The sequence below is a fragment of the Rhinatrema bivittatum genome, chromosome 8 (genome assembly GCF_901001135.1).
Source record: "Rhinatrema bivittatum chromosome 8, aRhiBiv1.1, whole genome shotgun sequence".
NCBI lineage: Eukaryota > Metazoa > Chordata > Amphibia > Gymnophiona > Rhinatrematidae > Rhinatrema > Rhinatrema bivittatum.
In genome coordinates, this window is record NC_042622.1 from 116,341,973 (window position 1) to 116,365,725 (window position 23,753).

Consider the following 23,753-nt stretch of genomic DNA (forward strand, 5'->3'; position numbering starts at 1 on the left):
GGTTGTCAACCCCTACAATGGATGTCCCTCGTTTTCCATTTCCTGGAGAAGGAATGTCACTGCTTCTGACTGGCAGTCGCTCTTTGTTCCTCGCAGGATCCGAGAGCTAGTCAGGTGGTAGTGCTCTCCTTAGGTCTTCCTAAGGCACAGCAGGTCTTTTGCATAAAGGAACCATTCTAGATTTGGTCTCCTCGTCGAGCTAGGAGTCTCCTCTTTTGGAATACCTCCCTGGTGAAAATTAGGTGTTTGTCCCATCCAAGAGTCACTTTTTATACTTGCTGAGCTCAATGGGAGTTTTTCGTGGGGACCACTACTGCCAGTCATTCTCACCTGTGGATCCTTACCTCAGTGAGGAGGGTTCTGTTCCATCTAATTTTCAAGTATGCATTTCAACCTCTCGCCGTATCCATGGCTGAGGGAGTTGGGAGACAAGGAGCCCGCAACAGAGGGTTTCTCTTTGGTTGCAGCGGCTTACAAGCTATTCTTCCTTATTTTAGGGATAACCCTGACTGCGAATAGGAGAGTCCTGGTTCATGCAACAGTTGTTCCATTTACTGGACCGCATGCTTCCTTGGGGGAAGAATAGTGGGCCCTTGGGTTACGAACAGCTCTGGTTACGACCAACATTTAAGGTTTCGGGTTACGAACAAATTTAGAGTTATGACCGAAATCCTGGTTTTGAGTTACGAACAGATCTCGAGTTATAACTACAGCTGCACATGCTCAGTAGGGCATATTTGAAAGTTCTAGAATCTTTGGGATAAAAGTTCAGGAATGGGCTCCATCCAATGATGTCACCCATGTTCGAGAACTAATAATCTGCTGTCCTCAGAGTATACCTGTTACAGTTAAGCAACTCTGCTCTCTCTGTATTTACTCAGGGCCTCCTGGCCTTCTTGCCCCTGTCCCTGTTCCTGTGTTCCAGTTCTAGCCTTACCAGCACTCAGCTCCGGAGTTCCAATTCCATGCTTACCTGCATCCAGCTCCACGTTTATCTTCACTCTTCCAGTGTTCCAGTCCACTCTTACCTGTACGCTGCTCTAGTTGTTCCTGCTCTTCCTTCCTGAGCTCCAGTCCAGCCCGTACCTTGCTTACCTACATCCAGCTCCACGTTTATCTTCACTCTTCCAGTGTTCCAGTCCACTCTTACCTGTACGCTGCTCCAGTTGTTCCTGCTCTTCCTTCCTGAGCTCCAGTCCAGCCCGTACCTTGCTTACCTACATCCAGCTCCACGTTTATCTTCACTCTTCCAGTGTTCCAGTCCACTCTTACCTGTACCCTGCTCCAGTTGTTCCTGCTCTTCCTTCCTGAGCTCCAGTCCAGCCCGTACCTTACTTACCTACATCCAGCTCCACGTTTATCTTCACTCTTCCAGTGTTCCAGTCCACTCTTACCTGTACCCTGCTCCAGTTGTTCCTGCTTGTCCTTCCTGAGCTCCAGTCCAGCCCATACCTTGCTCTTTAGCTCCATTCCGGCTTGCATGTCGCTTCAGAGCTCCATCCTAGCCTGCACCTCACTCTAAAGCACCATTCTAGCTTCACTCCATCCCTGAGCTTCAGCACAGTCTGCGTTTGTTCCTGTTCCAGCTTTACAAGACCATCCACACTTAGCTCCAGCCTTTCCCTCCTGCACCACTTCTGGTGGTGCAGGAGGGAAAGGCTGCAGTCCAAACCCACAACAGTGCATATGCATGTACACATATGGAAACATAGCATGCACAAGAAAAGAAAAATAGAATGTTTCAATCAGTGTGTATAAATATGTACTCTACAACACAAGTATGAACTTTTATGACTATTCAGCCCACAAAAATCTGAGGGAACATTGCATGTGGATAGTGGATTTTACAATATTTTTCATTTCTCAACAATTTTAATATACAACCCAGATGGCATTCAGAGAGCCATTTTCTTTATTAATGGTGACGTATATTATGTCTCATTTTATTATAAGCCAAATGAAATATCAGTTTACATTTTCTTCTACTGTGCAAGTCTGTATTCAAGGGAAGTAGTACGAGCAACAGTGAAAAGTAAAACTAGCATGTATCAGCAGACATATACTAAAGCGAGACAGTATATATCTATGATGACATCCTTATTTAATAAAGTGACTTAATGGAGTAGATCGGGGTTCTCAATCAGAGATCTGTGAGAGTGTTTCAGGAATCAACCATATCTAACCAAAAAACTAATAAATAAAAATAAAACAGAATCATACATGAACATGTTTGTGATACAAAATATAAATACATACTACAGGGGAAGAGGCCGTTGGAAGCAAAAATATTAACCTTCCTGGAGTAAATAAGAAAATGCAATAATTTCCTAATGTTAAATATTAAATGGTATATAAATTGATTGTATATTTATATGATCATTGCCTTAAATTACATGCATTATTATAACCAAAACAAAAGGTGATTCTTCTTGACCCCAATAATTTTGATTTTCATATGTCTGCCAAACTTAATATAGCATTATTGTCCTTCCAGGTCTCTTCACTAAAAAACAGACTAAAGAAGGTGTCGTCAACTACTGGAGATGGCGTTGCACGAGCATTCCTGAAAGCCCAAGCATCTTTGTTTGGGAGCTACCGAAGTGCTCTAAAAATTGAACCTGTAAGTAGATTTTCTTTTTTTATACTGGGCACAGAGATATTTTTAGAATGTTTTGATCCAATTTTACTTAAGCAGATAAGTCACTTTATTTCTGTTATAAGTAAAAGACAACAGATATTTTCATAATTAGAGCAATTTTCAAAGTGATTTATGTGGCTAAAAACCATGTTTCCCTTGTTAATAGGCTGTTTGAAAATTGTCTTCCCTCAAGCTTGAATTCATTGAGCCATGATATTTTATCGTGGGAGAAGCCCAATATCACTGGGGGTGGTCCCATGAAATTTTTCCCCTCCCCAACAAAATATTGTGACTGTGTTGCTGTGTTCTTTTGTCTCACTGAAAGAGGTTGCGAGACAAAGCACAGCAGAGGGCTCTACAAAGCGTAATAGTGGCACCCAACACCTTACAGGTCCATGTGGTCCAACACGGCATCCCTTAAAATTAAGAAAAATTCACTGGGTGTCTTATTAGATCCCTCCCCTGCTCACCCTGGGGCCACCAATCAGAAAACCAAAATAAATATTAAAGTTGTTGTGTGAATGACAACCCCTACCCTTGGGTACTCGGCTCCTTAGTTATCCAAACCCCCCTTCTAAATAATAATCCCCACCCCTGTCCCCCCCTTTCCTAGAAAATTAAGCCAGTGGTCCCCCCTTAAACCCCCCATCCCCCATAGATCAAATAATATCGGTAGTGGCCTGGTGGCCCCCCCTTGACCCCCCCATACCCCATTATCTAAAAATCTGCATATCTGCAAAGGTAGAGGGCCAAAAACACATCCTAGCTCTGGGACTGATCTGTGCCATTTTCCAAAATGAAGCCAACCTGAATTTGCCACTGTAATGTGACAGGACAAGGTCCGGGAATCAGAGCATGGCTCCATAGCTTTGATCCAGATCTCCAGACTTTGACCCATCACATGACAGGGGCATAGTCTGGTCAGCACCATTTTGTAAAATGGCACCACCTGGTCCCAGGGCTAGGGGGTATCCTGGGCACTTTCCCTTTGCAAATGTGCAGATGCTAGGTATTGGGGTGTGGGGGAAGTGGTCTGGGGAGAGGCCACCAGGCCATCACCGATATTTTTGGTCTGTTGGGGAGGTGGGGAGGGGTTTGAAGGGGCCTTATCGGCCTAATTTTCTGATGGAAAAGGTGGACAAGAGTAAGGGTGTTACTTTTTGAAAGGGGGGGTTTGGATAACTAAGGTGGCCGGTGGGAGGGTGGGTTATATTTGCATGGCAACTTTACCATTTATGTTTTATTTTTATTTGGCAGGGCTGCCTCAACTGACAGCCCCAAGGCGGGGGGGGGGGGGTGTCTAATAATACCTCTGGTTAATTTTTGCTTAATTCTAGGGAGTGCAATGTTGGGCCACAGGGCCCTTTAAATCTACCACAGGAGCATTGGGACCTGCATTAGTGTCTTAATGCTCTTTTTGTAGATTAACATTTTACAAAATAGTTTAGATAAAATAGCGTGACTGTCTAATTGCTTAGTTGGCCATGTTATTTTATTTACATAGGATTAGGTATGCATAAACTGCCTTGCATGGATTTGCAAAATTAATGCATGCAAATGCTATGCAAAGCAGCTCATTGTAATAGGGGTGGGTTTCAGACCCAAACATCACGTGATATTTTGCCATATACAGCGTTTAACAAATGTTATAGCCCTATTGCGGCTTGATAAATCTCCCCCTCAATGCAGTTTAAAATGTGCAGATTGATCCACATTGCATACACTTTTAGCCACATTGCAAGGAGGTGTTTTGAGGGAGGAAAGTACTTATATAGATGGCATTTTTAAATGTATTTATTCAGTTTTCTATTCCACATTTCCAAAAAAATCTTTGCACATGCTTTTTCAGCAGAAAGAGCAGATGCGAATGATTGTGCATTCTTTACATCTGTGGCAAATTTCAAAACAAAAATACACATACATTTTTGCTATGAAAATTAGAGCAAAGCTCATGGCTAAAATGTATGTGTGAACTTTGTCCCAGTATGAACAGTTTAAAAATTGCTGCCATTGAAAGATATCATAGAAAAGAGGGAGCCTGCTAGAATATTAGATCAATAGAAAAGTCAATTTTGACTGTGATGCCATTGAAAAAGACAGTAGTCACAGAAAAACATATTCAAATAATATTGAGGTGGTTGTTCTGGAGAGCAAGAATATTTTGGCTACCTCATTCCTTAACCTGACTTTTGTAGTACTTTGCCTCTTTTTTTTCTTTGAGCACTAACTGTGAAGGGCTCCATGGAGTTATTTTAATCTCTTCACTTGCGATTACCCTATAATGCTGCAAAATTGATTCTGCTTAAGTTATCATCCTTCTGTCAGCAAGACATGTAAACAAAACCACAGACTAAAATGCTAAGGGATTTTTGAAATACAAAGTTTATTTTATATGGAAGTCGTAGGTAAGAGTTACGCTAGAGTAATAGTTTCTCTAGGAACCCCTTTTTCCCTTTTCTTCTGAAGAAGATACAAGTACTGAATTGTGGCAAGATGTCTGCTTTAATTCAAATCTATTTTGTGTGCTAGTTACTATATTTTGCTGTCTGTTTAGAGGCTTACTTCCAATATCTATGTGTGCATTGCCTCAGCAGAGCAGAGGCTGAGTAGTGGGTGCTACTTTCCAAGAATGTATTACTTTCTCCCAGGACAAGCAGGATGGTAGTCCTCACATGTGGGTGACGGAAAACGTTTCTGTCAAAGTTTCTAGAACTTTTGACTGCCACACTGAGCATGCCCAGCATGCCATAATCCCTCATAGGGGTCTCCCATCGCGACATCGTTTTCCTCAACGCTCGGTGAGTAATTTCCACCATTTTTCGGTCGTTCCGGCTACCTTACACTCGGTTCCCGTGGGCCACTGACCGTTTTTGCGGCCCTTTTTTCCAACATGGCTACGGACTTTCGAAAACGCCCGGAGTGTCTGCGCACGATGTCAATTACGGACCTGCATGATGTCTGTGTGTTGTGCCTCGGCTCAAAACACAATGTTCGTCAATGCCCATGCTGTGCACAAATGACCCCAAAGGGCAGGCGAGCCCAACTGGACAAGATGGGGAGTCCCTTTTCAAAATAAAGTTAACTCCATCGACATCCACCCAGTCATCACCGGCAGGAGCATCGACAAAGTCCATCGACAAACAACGACATCTAGGGCATTGGCATCTTCTTCCTCCATGATAGGGCTCCGTCTGCAGATGTCACCCACATGTGAGGACTACATCCTGCTGTCCTGGGAGAACACCTGTTACAGGTAAGCAACTCTGCTTTATATTTGAATCTTGAAGTTAGTGTACTATAGGTTTCTGTGTTTGATGTCCTTTCATTAAGATTCAGTGGATTCACAAAAAGACTGCTTTTGGATGTCAAGCAGCTTCTCTTGTAGTATCAAGCTGCTGTGCCAGTAGTTATTGGATCATATGTTGTGCTGTGCTACTCAAGCCAATTGAACATGTTCTGAAAAAGCCTTATAGCATTGAGCTCTCTAGAGAGGGTCCAGTGTAGTGAAATTCTCAATGACACATTTTTATTTTGTTTCAGCGTCTTCCTAACAAGGTCTCTATAGATTTGCTCTAAAATTAGTTTTTCATCGTAATCTATCGTAAAGTGCTGCTCTTGGGACTGTCACACAAGAATATATTGTAACAAGATCCTGTTGGTAATCTCAGGGTATAATGTATCATAACAGGAGCTCCCTTGGTAATCTTGCATCGTAAGGTACTATAACAGATTCTACATAATTTGCTGAGACACACATCCCTGCTTTTATTCTTGTTGTAGGTACTTTCGAGGGGATTATTGTAAGAACACAACTGCAAGAAAACACAAATAAATTAGGCTTCTGATTTTAATAAAATAAAAGTAATTATTCCAAAATTATAAAGAAGAGGGAGACCTGTTGTTTTGCATAGTGAAGATATGAGGCTGCCTGAAAAGTAAAGTCATGTACCATTTTTTTTTTTTTTTGCTGTTAGTTTTTGCCAAATACATTCTTCTTTAACAGAGTGAAAGATACCAGAAGAGTTGATATGCTATGTTAAACAAATTCTCAGAGACTGGGAGACTGGACATCTGAATGGCAGATTAAATTTAATGTGGAAAAGTTCAAAGGGATGTATATAGGAAAATAAGTCCAACTACAGGTATACAATGCTAGGTCACCAGCTCAGAAAAGGATCTTACAGTCCTTGAGAACAGTACAATGAAATCCTCAGATCAGTGTGTTGCAGCGGTCAACAAAAGCAAATAGAATGTTAGGAATGATCCAAGAAGGAATGGAGAATGAAGCAGGAAATATCATATTGCCTCTGTATCGATCCATGGTACAACCACATTTTGAACTATATGCAGTTCTGTTCAGATCATCTCATAAAAGACATAGTGGAACTAGAAAAGGAGCAGAGGAGGACAAAAAAACAGTAAAGTGGATAAAACACTTCCCCTATGATTTAATTAATATTTCTGTTCTACCTTTTAAGAACATAAGATCAGAAGAATTGCCATATCGGGTCAGACCGAGGATTCATCAAGCCCAGTATCCTGTTTCCAATGCCAATCCAGGTCACAAGTATCTGGGAAGATTTCAAAGAGTAAATAGATCCCATGCTGTAGTGATAAGTAGTGGCTATTCCCTAAGGGGAAGCTTTTTGCATTTACACGCGGCGACGCAACAGGGCCTTCTCCAGTTCCCTCCCAATCCGCTCCCCCTAGTCTTACCTCCCTTCTCCTTCCCCTTCCCCTATCCTGCCCTCCCCTCTAACCTAAATCCCCCCAAAATAGTTAATTTTCTTTTTGCGCCTGCTTCTGAGCAGGAGCAAGTTGCGATCCGGCACCCTGCTGGCACGTGATCCGAAATTAGGGGGTTAAATAAATCTAAAGCAGAGGAAGATTTGGGTTTGCAGATCAAAAAGGGAATGGCAGCACTTCTGACCGGTGCTTCCGAACCATTGTAAGCTGGCTTTAATATTCCTACCCGATTGTATTTATACCTCTCTACAAGAACCAAACCTTTCTCTTTAGCCTACCTTAGAACTCCTATTTTTGGGGGGATTTCATGCTCAAACTACTATTTTCCTTGTCTCTCTTTGAGAATTCTACTTCTCGTAGGCTCCCTCCTGACGCAGTCTTTTTGAAACACGGCCTGTGTTGAGGGACCGTGGAATTATATATTTTTTTCTGGATACTGACAAACTTAAATGGTTCTGCTTGCTTAGATATAAATTAAACTTTGAACTTTTTGGATATTCGTTGAACTTTTTATGTCCTTCCTGGAATATGAGACCAATAAGAAGAGGAGAGTGCCATTTCCAGCAAGGCAATTCAGGAGCAGTCTCAGAGAAAGTTATTGATACAGTAGTTTAAATAGGATACCACTTCTAATATACTCACTGATTAATTTGTTTGTATAACATTTTCCAAATTGGTTGGCATTGTAACTTTATCTCATGTATGTTAATAAGATTGAATTCTTGTAAGTCATGTGATTTCATGTAATTTAAGCCCAGAAAGCAAAATAAAGTTCAGTGTTGAATTTTAACATACTTTTTGACCTTTTACATATATTCTAGCATTTCAGCATCCTTGGATAGTTTTGCAAGTCTGGTTAGTTCAATTTCACAGAGCACAGAGTTTTATAGGAAAACCTTTTCTAAGTACCCCTACAGTTGAAAGGAAAGATTTTACACCCAGGAAACTAAGGACCCAAGATTTTCAGACCCAGAAAACCCTGGTCTTGGGACCCATATAAATTCTTACATCATAGTGCCAATTTCACCTGACACATCTGTGTAACCTTCTGTCATATATTTTTCTGTGAGTTAAACTTTACCTCACATCATCAATAAATCGAAATATAAATTTCAGAAAAAAAAGCAAGTGTGTTTTAACATAGTATATAAAGTAAATTTCTAATAATCATGCTAAAATTCAATTTAATTCTCAGCCATATGAATACATTAATTTTTAGTGCCCTCAACTTGTGCATTAAACATATTGTGAATTGAAAGTTCATTAGCACATGTGTGAAACATGCATGAAACCGTACAAAATCAATTAGCAGAACACTTAGAGAACAATAATGTCCTGTACCCATCACAACATGGCTTTCGCAAAAACTATAGCACTGAAACACTACTACTTGCACTAACTGACAACATCATGAGCGGTTTCGACAGCAGTAAACATTACATTTTAGTGATGCTGGACCTATCAGCAGTATTCGATACAGTAAATCATGACATCCTATTAAATAGATTAGAAGAAATAGGATTATGCAACACAACAATCAAATGGTTCAAATCATACCTAAATAACAGATATTTCCAAGTGCAAATCAAAAACGTAATGTCAAAAAAAAACCCCTTCAAATAGGAGTTCCAAAGGGATCAGCCCTATCCGCCACACTATTCAACATATACATGCTGCCGCTTTGCCATCTGCTAGCTGGTTTGGGCATCTAACACTACATATACACTGATGATATTCAATTAATACTTCCAATTAATGACTCAATTGTGAAAACATTAACCTTAGCCAACATGTATCTAGATATAATAAAACAGCTACTTAACCAAATGGAATTAGTTGTTAATATTGAGAAAACAGAATTCTTACATCTAGAACGAAAAAACATCACAATCATTCAAAACCCACTCACAATAACAACCAAAAATACAACTAGCTGAGAAAGTACGAAACCTTGGAGTGATTACTGATACGGAACTAAGTATGAAACAACATATATCTCTAAAAGTAAGGGAAGGATACACCAAACTTATGACTCTTAGAAGACTTAAACCATTACTAACGACAAACGACTTCCGATCAGTATAACAAGCATTAATTTTTTCGAGCACGGACTACTGTAATGCCCTGCTACTGGGATTACTCTACACCACAATAAGACCACTACAAGTATTACAAAACACAGCTGCAAGAATTCTAACTGGTAAAAAAGAGACCATATAACCGAAACCCTAATTGAACTACACTGGCTACCCATTGAACAAAGAATTCAATATAAGACTCTATGCACCATACATAAATTAATACATGACGAAAAGGCAGAATGGCTGAACACAGCCCTTCGCGTACACATCCCCAATAGAAACCTGAGATCAGCAAACAAAACCCTGCTAACTAGTCCCTCAGTAAAAACAGCCAGACTAACTCAAGTAAGGGATAGGGTCCTATCCCTAGCAGGACCTATAATATGGAACACCATGCCCTCAGAAATCAGAATGCAAAGAGACATCAAAACATTCAAAAAAAAGTCTACAAACATGGTTTTTTATTTATTTATGTATGTATGTATTTATTTATTTATTTAGTGCTTTTTTTATACCAGCATTCATGATACATATCATATCTTGTCGATTTACAAATAACAGGGGTTGTAGCTTAACTATTTTTTTTAAACAAGCATACTACAAAGAGAATGGAGAGTAGAATCCAGGGAAATGTAGGATGCGGTCAGAACTCCCTTCCCACACACACCAGCTTACTCAAATTGTGTGTATTTTATTCTTATTAGATTGCATCAACATAGGACATGATTTTAGTGTGAATTTATCTTATAGCTGATATAGTTAGAAGTAGACATGACTTATCACAACCACTAAGTAATATTTAATATGAAACTGTTACATATTGTGAACCGTTGTGACGGCAGCTTGCTTAACGACGGTATAGAAAAGATTTTAAATAAATAAAAAATAAATACATAAGCCTTGATGTAAGGACCTTGGTCTCAGGAAATCTGAGATACTTGAACTTGAGACCCAGACTGTAACAACCTCCCTCACCCTAAAGATATTACAGATATGCAGGCTTAGTGATGTGACCATAATACTCTACATTCCCTATTGTTCTCCCCCCATGCAATATGAATGCCTTAAGTTCAGTGGGATAATCATAACATCCTTCCAACACACAGAAAAGCAATAGTTACGTGGATATTGTGACCCAACCATAATAGCTTCTGCACTCTCAAACACTCATTAACAAATTATTGGACCAACTATAACATACCCACCTGTCACAATAAAAAATTATGCAGGATTTTCAGGTAAGCCATAAACCTCCCCAATAAAAATTGCACAGTCTTGATAGTTCAAACATTACATTTCCCCACCCCACAAAAAAAAATACAATTCCTTAGGCTTGGCCTTCAATCTCAAAGACCTCTGTGCATTAATCAAACCACTTCCTCCTCCCCTCCCCTCCCCTGTAAATCTCATCCCAAAACAAAAGCTCACTATTCAAATCCCATCTAAGACCCTCCACCAATGAATCCCTCCTACAGCCCATTCTTACACACATACTTGACCATCAAGTACTCTTGACCCCCATTCATGACTAACTCCTCCAATAGCCAATAATTCAAGTTGTGAGGCAGGTGGAATTCCTGCTCCTAACAGTGTCAATGTTGACTAACTCGTGGGGCTGCTGGTACCACCCCTCCTGGATCCCATATGGGGCAAAACAAGAAAAGCGACCACATGCACCGCCGACTCACCTCCCGCTCATGGCACCTCTCCTTCCAGCTGCAGCATAATAGGAAGAAAGAGCCACCAGTACCTCTTTTTTTCTCGGGGCAATAAGTAAAGGCCATCGGCACCTCCTCTCCTATCTGCAAAAATACAAGAGGCCCAGTGGGACATAAGCAGAGGCCATGAGAATATGTGAGAGCCTGTGTGTATGTGTGAGGAAGAGAGTCAGTGTTTTTGTGGCTGTGGTTGAGAGAAAGTGTGTGAAAGAGTGAGAGCCTGTATGTACCTGCGGGAGGGAGAGAGAATCAGTGAGTGTAAGAGATCTTGGTGTTCGTGAGGGACAGAGTCAGTGAGTGTGAGAGAGCCTGTATGTGTATGAGAGGGAAAATTAGTCAGTGAGTGTGAGAAATTCTGGGAGGAGGGTATGAGGAGAGAAAGAGTCAATGAGTGTCAGAGCCTGTATGTGTGTGAGAGGGAGACAGTCGGTGAGTGTGAGAATCTGTATGTGTGTATGTGTCAGTGAATGTAAGAGTTCTGGTATGTGTGTGTGGGAGGGATAGAGTCACTGAGTGTGCGAGAGCCTATGTATGAGGAGGAGAAATTCAGTGAGTTTGAGAGAGTGTGTGTTGTGTATGGGAGAGAGAGCCTGTGTTTGTGTGAGTGAGGGCCAGAGTTTTGTTTGAGTGGGTGAGTGAAAGAGAGCTTGTAAGAATGAGAGAAAGAAAGTTAGCATGGAAGAGAGGGCTTATGAGTGCCTGTATGTTTGTGTGTGAATGTCTGCATCAGAGAAGGAGTGTACATAAATGAGAATGTTTCTGAGAGAGCAAATGAAAGTGTATGTTAGTTTGGGTGTGTTTGTTTATGAGAGAGCGAGGATAAAGTGTGCACTCTTCTTCTCCCCCCACTAATCCATGATGATCTAAGATGACTGGAAATCAAAAGTTCTCAGGTATGGAGTCCTGGAATATTTTTTACCTGTATTTGTTTAAATTATTGGACTTTATTTGATATGTCTACTGTTTTGAAATATTTTATTGGTGTTTGGTAAAATTAAAAAATGTTTTAATGAGTTATTAATTATTGGATGCTATTCTTTTCATCAGCTCTTTTGAAATATCTATGAACTATATTGAAATATGATTTAACTATTAAGATGTTTTAGATTTCTTGGCCTTATTGTTTGTTTTCTGAGGAATGGTGGTTTCTTTTTTTCCATTCTTGCATTATATAAGGAGTCTGGTTTGTGGTTTTCAGATGCACATTTCTGTTTATACTTTAAGGTCTCTGTATTCTATATTTGGTGAGATTCTGTCTGTTCTACATGTGACCAAGATGAGTAATTGTACTAGTGTAGTTTTTGTGTAGGGATCTATAACAGCCTGCCGTGTTCTGTTTCTTAATAGGAGGTGTATTGTTGTTTTAGGGCCTGGTGTAATATTTTAAAAGTTGTCTTTTCTTAGATAGGATTTTTACTTTTTGAGTGCTAGCAGTTAGTGCTGTTTTCTTTTAGGAGGTTTACTATACTGTGACTGTAATTCAATTTACTCATGGCTTTCGGGTGGCCAAGCCCACACAAAACACGTTATAATAGGCCTAAAACCAAATGGGTTCCAAGTGTCTTTTTTGCAGGGCTTTCTATTTGGCACCATAGCAGTGCGTGCAAGTATAATATATATGTTGTAAGTCATAATTATGCCTCAGAAGACTACTCTGACCATGTAAAATTTGTTATAACTGGATAATTTTTAATTGTATGTTAGAGAGGAAGTTGTGCAAGGCTGTCAACTTTGCCTGGAGTACTTCATACCCTTGCACCATCCTGAGATGGCAGTAGTTGGTAAAGAGGTATGAAATTAGGTTAAAAATAAAAAACACAAGATAGTGGGAAGAAGTTGTTGTTGAGTTGATTGTGGGAATATGTATACTTATCTAACCAAAGCAGAGGAATTTCAACTGGGAAGACCGGATGGACCAATTTGGTCTTCTGCTGCCATCATCTGTATCTTACTGTGAGACTGGACACTGGCTCAAGGGATAAGTAACGGTAATGGGGCAAAATAGATTTAATGAGTTATTAGAAAGTTTGTGCGACCGAAAAAAGAGAAGTATTTGTGATTCTTCAAATCAAATGCATATTTTCCTAATAATGGGGGTGGCAGTTGTTAAGTAATTGTGGTTTTCCTGACTGTTCTACTAGAATATTATTGGTATTTTTATATTTAGGATCAAATGGTTGTGCACAACTTTCTAGTAATAAGGCAAGTAATAAAAGATTAAAATAAATAGTCGTGAATGGACAAAGGTTAAAATTTTACTTCTTGCGTCCAAGTGTTTGGAATTTTCACATTTGAAAATTTGCATCCCTATATGCAACATGAGGTCAGCTGGCACCAGTTTGGAGTTCATTGACCTTGAGGCAGGATGGAGAAGGGCTTCCTCGACCTTAGAGCTTTAAGAAATGGGCATCAAAGGGCAACCTTTGGGGGGGGGGGGGGGGGGGGGTTCCTGAGAGGTCTTGTTATGTGTATGTGCTTTTTTTTTTTAATGAGGTGGTATCTTTTGGGGAATTGGCTAGTAGAATTTGAGGAGGATAGTATTTAGGGTCTTGTCTTTTCTCAGGATCCTGCTGTGGGGTCATTCTATAGGGTGCCTTGGTGTGAGTTTGTTCTCAGGGGTGGATGGGTCTTCAGCAGAGGGTCTTGTTCATCCCTGGGATCTATTTGGGAGGTTCATTCCCTGGATAATCGGGTGGATCTGTCCTTGAGAGGTGACCCAGCCTCAGGAGTTCCATCCTTGGGGAGGTTCTGCCTCAGGAGAGGGGAAATGTCCTCTCTCAAAATGGTCTCTCGGGAGTGGTCAGTCCTCAGTGTCCTTGCGACAGGGTCTTTTATCATAGGGTGGCTCTTCACCTCAGGGAAGCCTAGTCTCAGGGTCTCTTGGGAGAACTGTCCCATGAGGGGTCCATTCTTGCGTACCTCGTGATGCATCCATGTTAGTGAGGTCTGTTATCTGGGGGTAGCCCAGCTTCAGAAAGAATTCATCCTGTGAGGAAGGGGGTCCTCCCTTAGGGGGTGCTCAGCCTCATGGATGGTTCATCCTTAGTTTTCCTTGGAAGAGGAATGTCCTTCCTATGGGGTCTGACCTAGAGGTACCATGGGTTGGGTTCATCCTTGTGTAGGATTTTGGGGTCATCCCTCAAGGGTCTCAGCCTTAGGGAAGTTTGTTAGAGGGTATTGATACCAATTGGTGACATTTTTTACAGGAGTAATATAAGGTGGGGATTAGAAACCCAATGGAACTGGTTTATTTAACTGATTTATAGCCCACACAGTCCAAATTACTAGTCGGATTACAATGTACATACATAATAAACAATTCTATCAGTACAGAAAAACCAATACAATCTAAAACGTAAATTTAAAGTATTTATTTATTTATTTATTTATTTATGATTATATTCCACCTTTCAAAGCTGATTACATTTAGAAACTGTAAGGATTCCCCTATTCCCAGAGGGCTCATAATCTAAATTCATTACATAAATTTTAGTGTGACTAGGCTAATACATATCTCCAGATGTGTAGTTAAGTTTTCAGCTTCCCAGCGGCTTAATGCCAGATTTTTGTAACATATTTTTTTGTTTGCATACTTTTTTTCAACATTAGCACACTTATTTTAAATAAAAGTGAGCTATGCATATTATTAGGTTACATCAGTAATAAACCTAATTTTTAGTACATGCTTAAAATGCACACTAAATTTTGAATGTATAATTTTTAGTACGGGTTTAATATATTGGCACGGATAAACAGTGAAAACCACTCCACAGAGAAGAATATCCACAAGAAAGAAGGGAGGTTGTCAAAATGTTCAAAGTCCACAAATATCTAGATTTGCAAAAAATTCCAATTTTATTTAAAGCAAGGGATGGCACTGCAGGTTAAAGAAAGAATCTTAACCTTAGCAGCTGCCACTTACTCCTTTGTCCGTCGACCCCTTGAATTTTACCTTCTCCCGTCCCTTAACCCCCTTCCAGTCTTCATCCTCTATTAGTAATCACACATACTCAGTTCTGGGTAAAAAATGGCCACAGCTTTTATTTTAAACATCACAAGTTATCTTTCTAGGATACCCGAGCCGGTAGTATGCTTTTTATGCCGCTGACCTCCGCATGAACCAAGCAAGGCAGCCCGACTCCGTGGGCCCCCGCTTTGTTCCCGAACAAGGGGGCCATCGCCTTTTTCACCTCCCGGCGCTGACGGCTACCCCACCGTCATGTGATGACACCAGCACCACTCTTTATCTGGCCCGGGTACCTGCCCCCTTGAGCTACGATATAACAAACATTGTTATACAATAAACTGTGCTTAAACACATCGTTAAGCTAACTGTTTGCATGTACTAAAACATCATGTCATTCACATAGTAATTTAATTTTTTTTTCTTTTATTATTTTATTTTTTTATATAAACCTATACTTTGAATCTGGGTGGGTGGGTTTCTTCTTGCTGGTGCGATCCGAAAAGGATCATTCAAGGTGTGCCCCGGCCCTTTAAGGAGCCGTGAGAGTCGTCATGGGGTCGCTGCCGTCGCCCCCCTTTGACATCATGGCTCGGGGCGGGGCCATGACGTGGCATCGTCCGTGGCACTCTCCTGGCCCGCAAAAGTGGGTAAGGTAGGGCAAAAACAAAAAAGGGGAGGTTCCTGCCACCCTTGTCAAGCTCTGCTCTTCCCCCCCCCCCCCCGCCGTCGTCATGCGTGCCACCATTAAGGGTGGGCGCCAGCCATGTGGCATCGGGCCCACCTATTAACGATAGCAGCTGCCACTTACTCCTTTGTCCATCGACCCCTTGAATTTTACCTTCTCCCGTCTGTTAACCCCCTTCCAGTCTTCATCCTCTATTAGTAATCATACATACTCAGTTCTGGGTAAAAAATGGCCGCAGCTTTTATTTTAAACATCACAAGTTATCTTGCTAGGATACCCAAGCCGGTAGTATGCTTTTTATGCTGCTGCCCACCACATGAACCAAGCAAGGCAGCCCGACTCCGTGGGCCCCCCCGCCTTGTTCCCGAGCAAGGGGGCCATCGCTGTTTTCGCCTCCCGGCACCAACAGCTACCCCACCATCATGTGATGACACCTGCACCACTCTTTATCCAGCCTGACCGGCCCGGGTACCCGCCAAGATGCAACCCTACCCTACCTAGTGTCCCCCACTAATATAGAAGCTGCGGTCTTTTTACCCATATAATGCCTCAATGGTGGCCTACCTCAAGAAAGAAGGGAGATTGTCAAAATGTTCAACGTCCACAAATTTCTAGATTTGCAAAAAATTCCAATTTTATTTAAAGCAAAAGATGGCACTCAGGTTAAAGAAAGAATCTTTACACAGCCCCATCAAAGTAAGTGGATTTGCTTTGGTTCGGTTAGATCGACTTTGTTGGGGTTAAAAACAATTGTCCAAGTGCTGCATCTGTGCTAGGCTCACAAACAACACTTGTGAATTCTCTGTTGGAGCTACTAGAAGCAGGCCTGGCAAAGAGAAAAAGAGAGAAAATAAAATCACATCCCTGTGCATGGAGCATGGCAGGATTTATTCAGAGAGTTGTGTTTTCTCACAGGGCAAGCAGGATGGCAGTACTCACATATGGGTGACATCACAGGATGGAGCTCTGTACGGAAAACCTTTCTGTCAAAGTTTCTATAAAGCTTTGACTGACACTGGCACACTGAGTGCACTGAGCAAGCTCAGCCTGCAATTATCCCTGTGACCACAGGTGTCTCCCTCATTCTCGTCTTACAGCAAAAAGCATAAGTGAAACTAAAATAAAAGTAAAAACGTATATAGACCCAACTTCGCGGGGTGGTGGGTGGGTTTCGTGAGGACTAACATCCTGCTGACCTGTGAGAACATCTGTTACAGGTAAGCAACATTTGCTTTCTCACAGGACAAGCAGGATGGTAGTCCTCACATATGGGTGAGAACCGAGCTGAGGATGCCCGAGAGTGCACCAAATGCACCCAAGACGCGCAAAAGGCGCAATGACGGGGGTGGAATTTGGAATGGAGGGCATCCTGAAACCCTTAACGGGTTGGTGGAAGGATGTTGGGTAGTTAAACCGAAAAGAATAGTAGTAGATGGACTGGCCAAACATGGAGCATGCCGGCTAGTCGTATCTAAGCAATAATGTCTGCGAAGGTATGGAGAGAGCTCCAGGTCTGTATACGTTTTTACTTTTATTTTAGTTTCACTTATGCTTTTTGCTGTAAGACGATACTGAGGGAGACACCTGTGGTCACAGGGATAATTGCAGGCTGAGCATGCTCAGTGCACTCAGTGTGCCAGTGTCAGTCAAAGCTTTATAGAAACTTTGACAGAAAAGTTTTCCGTACAGGGTTCCATCCTGTGATGTCACCCATATGTGAGGATTAACATCCTGCTGTCCTGTGAGAACACCTGTTATAGGTAAACAACATTTGCTTTCTCCTAGGTAGATGAGATGTGGGAGGATTCACTGTTTATCATGAATCACTTATTGGTGACTGTGTGAAATGAATCCTACTTCTCATTTTTGTAATGCAAAAAGACATACAAGGTACTATACAGATACATCTATGTAACAGACCTTGCTCCTTGAAGTTTACAATCTACATAAGATGCACAGATGAGACAAATAAGAGGCTTAAGAAAATGTATTTATTAAAGGCAAATGGCTAAAATAAAAAGGCTATGATTGGAGAGAGCCAGCATTTAAACTTTAAAAATAACTTCCAGGCAGGATTTGAACATGGTTAGAGATGTAGACTGATACACTTGCTCAGGTAGACTCTACAAGGCATTCAATGCAGCACAGTACCAACTCTAGTGCTGAAAATAAAGGAGAAAGACACAGATAAGAGCAGCTTGCCTGAAGAATGGTTGTCATGAGGGTCTAGTGGGAGGTTAGAGGAAAGGTAATGAGAAGCTTCAAGTGTAAGCGACTAGGAGAAGCTTGAGCTATATGCAGAAGTGAATGAGGAACCAATGTCTTGACTTGATAACAGAGATTACATGGGTGAAACAACATTGTATTTGAGAGGGAATACAATTGCAATCGAGGACACAGAATCTGGAGCCCAAGCTGTGCTGGTAGCTACAAAAGATTGGACCCATCTTGAGGGCAGAGTTGTATATTAAAAATAATCACGGTCGCTCATGTCACATCTTATTGGAGGATTAAAATGACTCTGTCATTATCAGGCATAAGGTTCTGAATTTTTATAACATAACATAGAATATGAAGGCAGATAAAGACCAAGTGGCTCATCCAGTCTACCTAGTTTACTGGTCTACACTGTTAAGGATGTTTCCCAGCTGCCACCTATAGAAGCTTGACTCCTGATAGGATGTCTATCTACTTCTCGCATTTAAAATGTTGTATTGTACAAGGGTCTAATAGAGCAGTGCTTCCCAACTGTTTAAAGCCCAAGGCATACCTACATTAACAAAAATGTGTGGAGCAGCAATCTCCAGGAAGCAGAGTGTACATGAAGTGAACTCATATGGCCAAAAAGAGCTAGGAAAGCACTGAAAGCACCACATAAGAACATAAAAAATTGCCATGCTGGGTCAGACCAAGGGTCCATCAAGCCCAGCATCCTGTTTCCAACAGAGGCCAAACCAGGCCACAAGAACCTGGCAATTACCCAAACACTAAGAAGATCCCATGCTACTGATGCAATAAATAGCAGTGGCTATTCCCTAAGTAAACTTGATTAATAGCTGTTAATGGATTTCACCTCCAAGAACTTATCCAAACCTTTTTTGAACCCAGCTACACTAACTGCATTAACCATATCCTCTGGCAACAAATTCCAGAGCTTTATTGTGTGTTGAGTGAAAAAGAATTTTCTCAGATTAGTCTTAAATGTGCTACTTGCTAACTTCATGGAATGCCCCCTAGTCCTTCTATTATTCGAAAGTGTAAATAACCAAGTCACATCTACTCGTTCAAGACCTCTCATGATCTTAAAGACCTCTATCATATCCCCCCTCAGCCATCTCTTCTCCAAGCTGAACTGCCCTAACCTCTTCAGCCTTTCCTCACAGGGGAGCTGTTCCATCCCCTTTATCATTTTGGTTGCCCTTCTCTGTACCTTCTCCATCGCAACTATATCTTTTTTGAGATGCGGCGACCAGAATTGTACACAGAATTTAAGGTGTAGTCTCACCATGGAGCGATATAGAGGCATTATGACATTTTCCGTTTTATTAACCATTCCCTTCCTAATAATTCCTAACATTCTGTTTGCTTTTTTGACTGCTGCAGCACACTGAGCCGACAATTTTAAAGTATTATCCACTATGATGCCTAGATCTTTTTCCTGGGTAGTAGCTCCTACTATGGAACCTAACATCGTGTTACTACAGCAAGGGTTATTTTTCTCTATATGCAACACCTTGCTCTTGTCCACATTAAATTTTATGTGCCATTTGTATGCCCAATCTTCCAGTCTTGCAAGATCTTCCTGTAATGTATCACAATCCGCTTGTGATTTAACTACTCTGAATAATTTTGTATCATCTGCAAATTTGATAACCTCACTCGTCATATTCCTTTCCAGATCATTTATATATATATATTTAAAAGCACCGGTCCAAGTACAGATCTCTGAGGCACTCCACTGTTTACCCTTTTCCACTGAGAAAATTGAGCATTTAATCCTAGTCTCTGTTTCCTGTCTTTTAACCAGTTTGTAATCCACGAAAGGACATTGCCTCCTATCCCATGATCACAGTGATTTTGTTCAGTTCGTTTGACTCATCACCCTTGAAAACCATCTCTGGAACTGGTATCTCCCCCACATCCTCATTAGTAAACACGGAAGGAAAGAATTAATTTAGTCTTTCTGCAATGGCCTTATCTTCCCTAAGAGCCCTTTTAACCCCTCGGTCATCTAATGGTCCAACCAACTCCCTCACAGGTTTCTTGCTTCGGATATATTTTAAAAAGTTTTTATTATGAGTTTTTGCCTCTATGGCCAACTTCATTTCAAATTCTCTCTTCACCTGTCTTGTCAATGTTTTACACTTAACTTGACAATGCTTATGTTTTATCCTATTTTCTTCAGATGGATCCTTCTTCCAATTGTTGAAGGATGTTTTTTTGGGTAAAATAGCCTCTTTCACCTCACCTTTTAACCGTGACGGTAATCGTTTTGCCTTCCTTCTGTCTTTCTTCATGTCTGGAATACATCTGGACTGCGCTTCTAGGATTGTATTTTTAAACAATATCCATGCCTGTTGAACACTTTTAACCTGTACAGCTGTACCTTGCTTAAGAAAATATAAAAATGACACATCATTGGGATAAACATATGTACATCAGCGTTCCTTAGATACATCAAACATAGTGTATACTCATGAAAAAGAGCATGACATTTAATTCAAATGGTTGCCTTACAAGCATACTGCTTTTCGGCATGGCATGCTTAAGATTAAATGTCATGCTCTTTTTCGTGAGTATATACTATGTTCGATGTATCTAAGGAACGCTGATGTACACATGTTTATCCCGATGATGTGTCATTTTTATATTTTCTTAAGCAATGTTCTTCTATTTTAGAGCTATTATCTTGAGAGATACACCTTATTGAAATTGAACCGGCAAGCCCCTGAGGCAGCGTGAGCGAAACGTGATGATATGTTTGGTTAAGCCAAACCGGGGATGTATCTCTTTTTTACATAAAACTTTGAGCATGCCCCACTGGGCATGTGCAGCATTCCGTACTACCATGCAGCCACGAGGGGCCCTTTCAGTCTCATTTTTTTCTGCCAAGCCCACAGGTCATGAATATTTGCTGTCCTGCTTCCATAGAATTGTTCTGTCATCTCAAGCAGTAGGAATCACTTTATCTCATGACCCTTTGGTCTGTTTTTCTTTTTTTGGGTATATTTAGGTATGTATTTTATTTATTTAAAAGTGTTTATATACCGCTTTTACAAATATAATTTAATCAAAACTGTTTACAATAGTAATTAATCATAAAATGAAAATAGGAGATCAAAAATTACAAAAAACCATAATAACAAATAACAAAGTTAATAATAAAACAAAGTAAAAGCTTAATACGTTAAAAAATACAAATAAATCAAGTGCCATAAGTACCGCAAACTATTTGAAAGCGGGGGGGAGGAGAGGGATGGAAAGTGTAAGAGGGGGGAGGGGAAGGGGGGGAATCTTCAAAATGAAAGTGAAGCCATATAACCGTTCTGCTGTTGGAATTTTGTATGCAATTTGGAATAAATGAGTTTTTAAAGATTTCTAAAGTGTGAGGGGTTAGATAATTGCCGAAGGAAATTTGGTAATGAGTTCCAGATGTAGGTTCCAAAGGTAGGTTTTTCAGTCAATTAAGTTTTTCTATTTGTTTTTTGTCATCTGTACAGTGCACCAGAGAGTATCAGCTGCTCATTGGTCATTTGTTCCTTTGATTTTGCCACATTAGTTTTTGTCCAGTTTCCCTTATGGCTAAGTTGATTTATTTATTTATTTATTTAGGTTTTTTTATATACGGCATTCATGATACAATCACATCATGCTGGTTTACAGTATAACAGGGGTGCAAATAACTTCTAACTGTATCTAAGGTGCGGAGAACAGCAGTTACAAATAACAAGGGTGATTGAACTGGGCGAAGAGAGAAATAGCAGGAAAGGATAACGTCTGTAAGATAATTACAGATTTCAGCAACTAGACTGGCTGAGAGAACTATGTTGTCTAAGTAAGGGGTTAATTACAAATTCCTGAAACTAGTATGATTGAGGAAATATGTTGACAATGTGAGAGATTAATTAGGGTCCGGGAATGCTTGCTTAAACAGCCAAGTCTTAAGTATTTTCCTGAAGGTTCGGGTGCAAGGTTCTTGTCTCAGATCGGGGGGGATGGAGTTCCATAAAGGGGGGCCGGCTGTGGAGAGGGCCCGATCCCTTAGAGTAATATGTCTGGTGGTTTTGGTGGAAGGTACCTGGAGTAATCCTCTGTATGCGTCTCTAGTCGGTCTTGAAGAGTTATGTAATCGGAGGGGGATTTGTAGGTCAATTGGAGCATGTTGGTGGATGGTTTTGTATATAATGGTGATGGACTTGTAGATGATTCTGAAGTGTATTGGCAACCAGTGGAGGTTTTTTAGGATTGGAGTGATGTGGTCTCTCCTCCTGGTGTTGGTTAGCAATCATGCTGCTGCATTTTGTACCATCTGAAGCGGTTTTGTGTAAGGAAGGGGAGACCTAGAAAGATTGAATTGCAATAATCTATCTTTGAGAAGATGATTGCTTGTAGAATTGTTCTGAAATCTTGAGTATGAAAGAGAGATCTTATCCGTTTTAGCACTTGTAGTTTGTGGAAACAGTCTTTGGTAGTTCTGTTGATGGAAGCTTTCAAGTTCATGCGATTGTCAATAATCACTCCTAGGTCTCTGACTTGAGTGGTTGGTGGAATGGCCGGATGAGTAGTGGTGATGCAGCTGTTCTCAGGAGAGATGAGTAGGAATTTGGTCTTGGAGGAGTTTAGTACTAGGTTTAGGGTGGAGAGGAGGTGTTTTATTTCTTGGAAGCAGTTTTCCCAGTGGTCAAGTGTTTTCGAGTAGGTGTCTTTGTTGGGGATCAAGATCTGGATATCATCCGCATACAGGAAATGTTTTAGATTGAGGTTGGTGAGAAGCTGGCAAAGCAGTAAAAGGTAGATGTTAAAGAGTGTTGGGGCCAAAGAGGAACCCTGGGGGACTCCTACGGGTGAGTCATAGTGTGATGATTCTTTATTCTGGACCTTAACCTTATAGCCTCTGTTGCTAAGAAAAGATTTAAACCATGTGAGAGCGGTGCCTGAAATGCCTATGGAAGCCAACATGTTTAAGAGGGTGGAGTGGTTAACCGTATCGAAAGCTGCCGAGAGTTCCAGAAGGATCAATAAGAAGGATTGACCTTTGTCAAGACCCATGATGATGTAGTCGGTTAGGGAAATGAGGAGGGATTCCGTGTTCAATGCTTTGCGGAACCCATATTGAGCGGGGAATAGCAATTTGTTGTCTTCAATGTAATCTGAGATTTGTGTATTCACTAATTTCTCCATGATCTTAGCTATGAAGGGAAGGTTGGCAATCGGGCGGAAATTGTTGGGGTCTTTAGGGTCCAAATTTGGTTTATTTAGGAGAGGTTTGAGGGAAGCTAATTTGAGGTCATCTGGGTAGGATCCTTGGGATAGAGAGCAGTTTATGATGTCCGCCAATGATTTGGAGATGGAGTCAGGAATTGTCAAGAGATGTTTGGTAGGAATATGATCCGCAGGGTGAGAGGAGGGTTTCATTCTCCTTAGAACAACTTGTATCTCAGAGGTGGAAATGGGTTTGAATGCTTTAAAACAAGTGTTTTTGAAGGAGTGAAGATGTGGAGTCGAGAGGGATGAGGTAATGGAAGGCAGCTGAATCAGAAGGTTACTGATTTTGGTTTGGAAATAGTGAGCGAGTTCTTCAGCTTTAGATTGTGCTAAATTACTGGGGATCTCCAAGGGGTTGATTTGTGTGAGATTAGATACATAGGCAAATAGTGCTTTTGTGTCGAAGACCAGGTCATGGATCTTGGAGGCATAG

The 23,753-nt window shown here is 40.9% G+C and overlaps 1 protein-coding gene across 4 annotated transcripts in view; it reads left to right on the plus strand.

The window, feature by feature from the left end:
• The window catches only part of DENND1A (DENN domain containing 1A), a 1,620,172-nt gene that overhangs the window by 1,095,271 nt on the left and 501,148 nt on the right, over positions 1-23,753 (plus strand). For all 4 annotated transcript variants that reach the window (XM_029611167.1, XM_029611164.1, XM_029611165.1 and 1 more), the window contains one exon: positions 2,495-2,620. In XM_029611167.1, the coding sequence (XP_029467027.1) occupies positions 2,495-2,620 (126 nt within the window). The remainder of the gene's footprint in view (positions 1-2,494; positions 2,621-23,753) is intronic.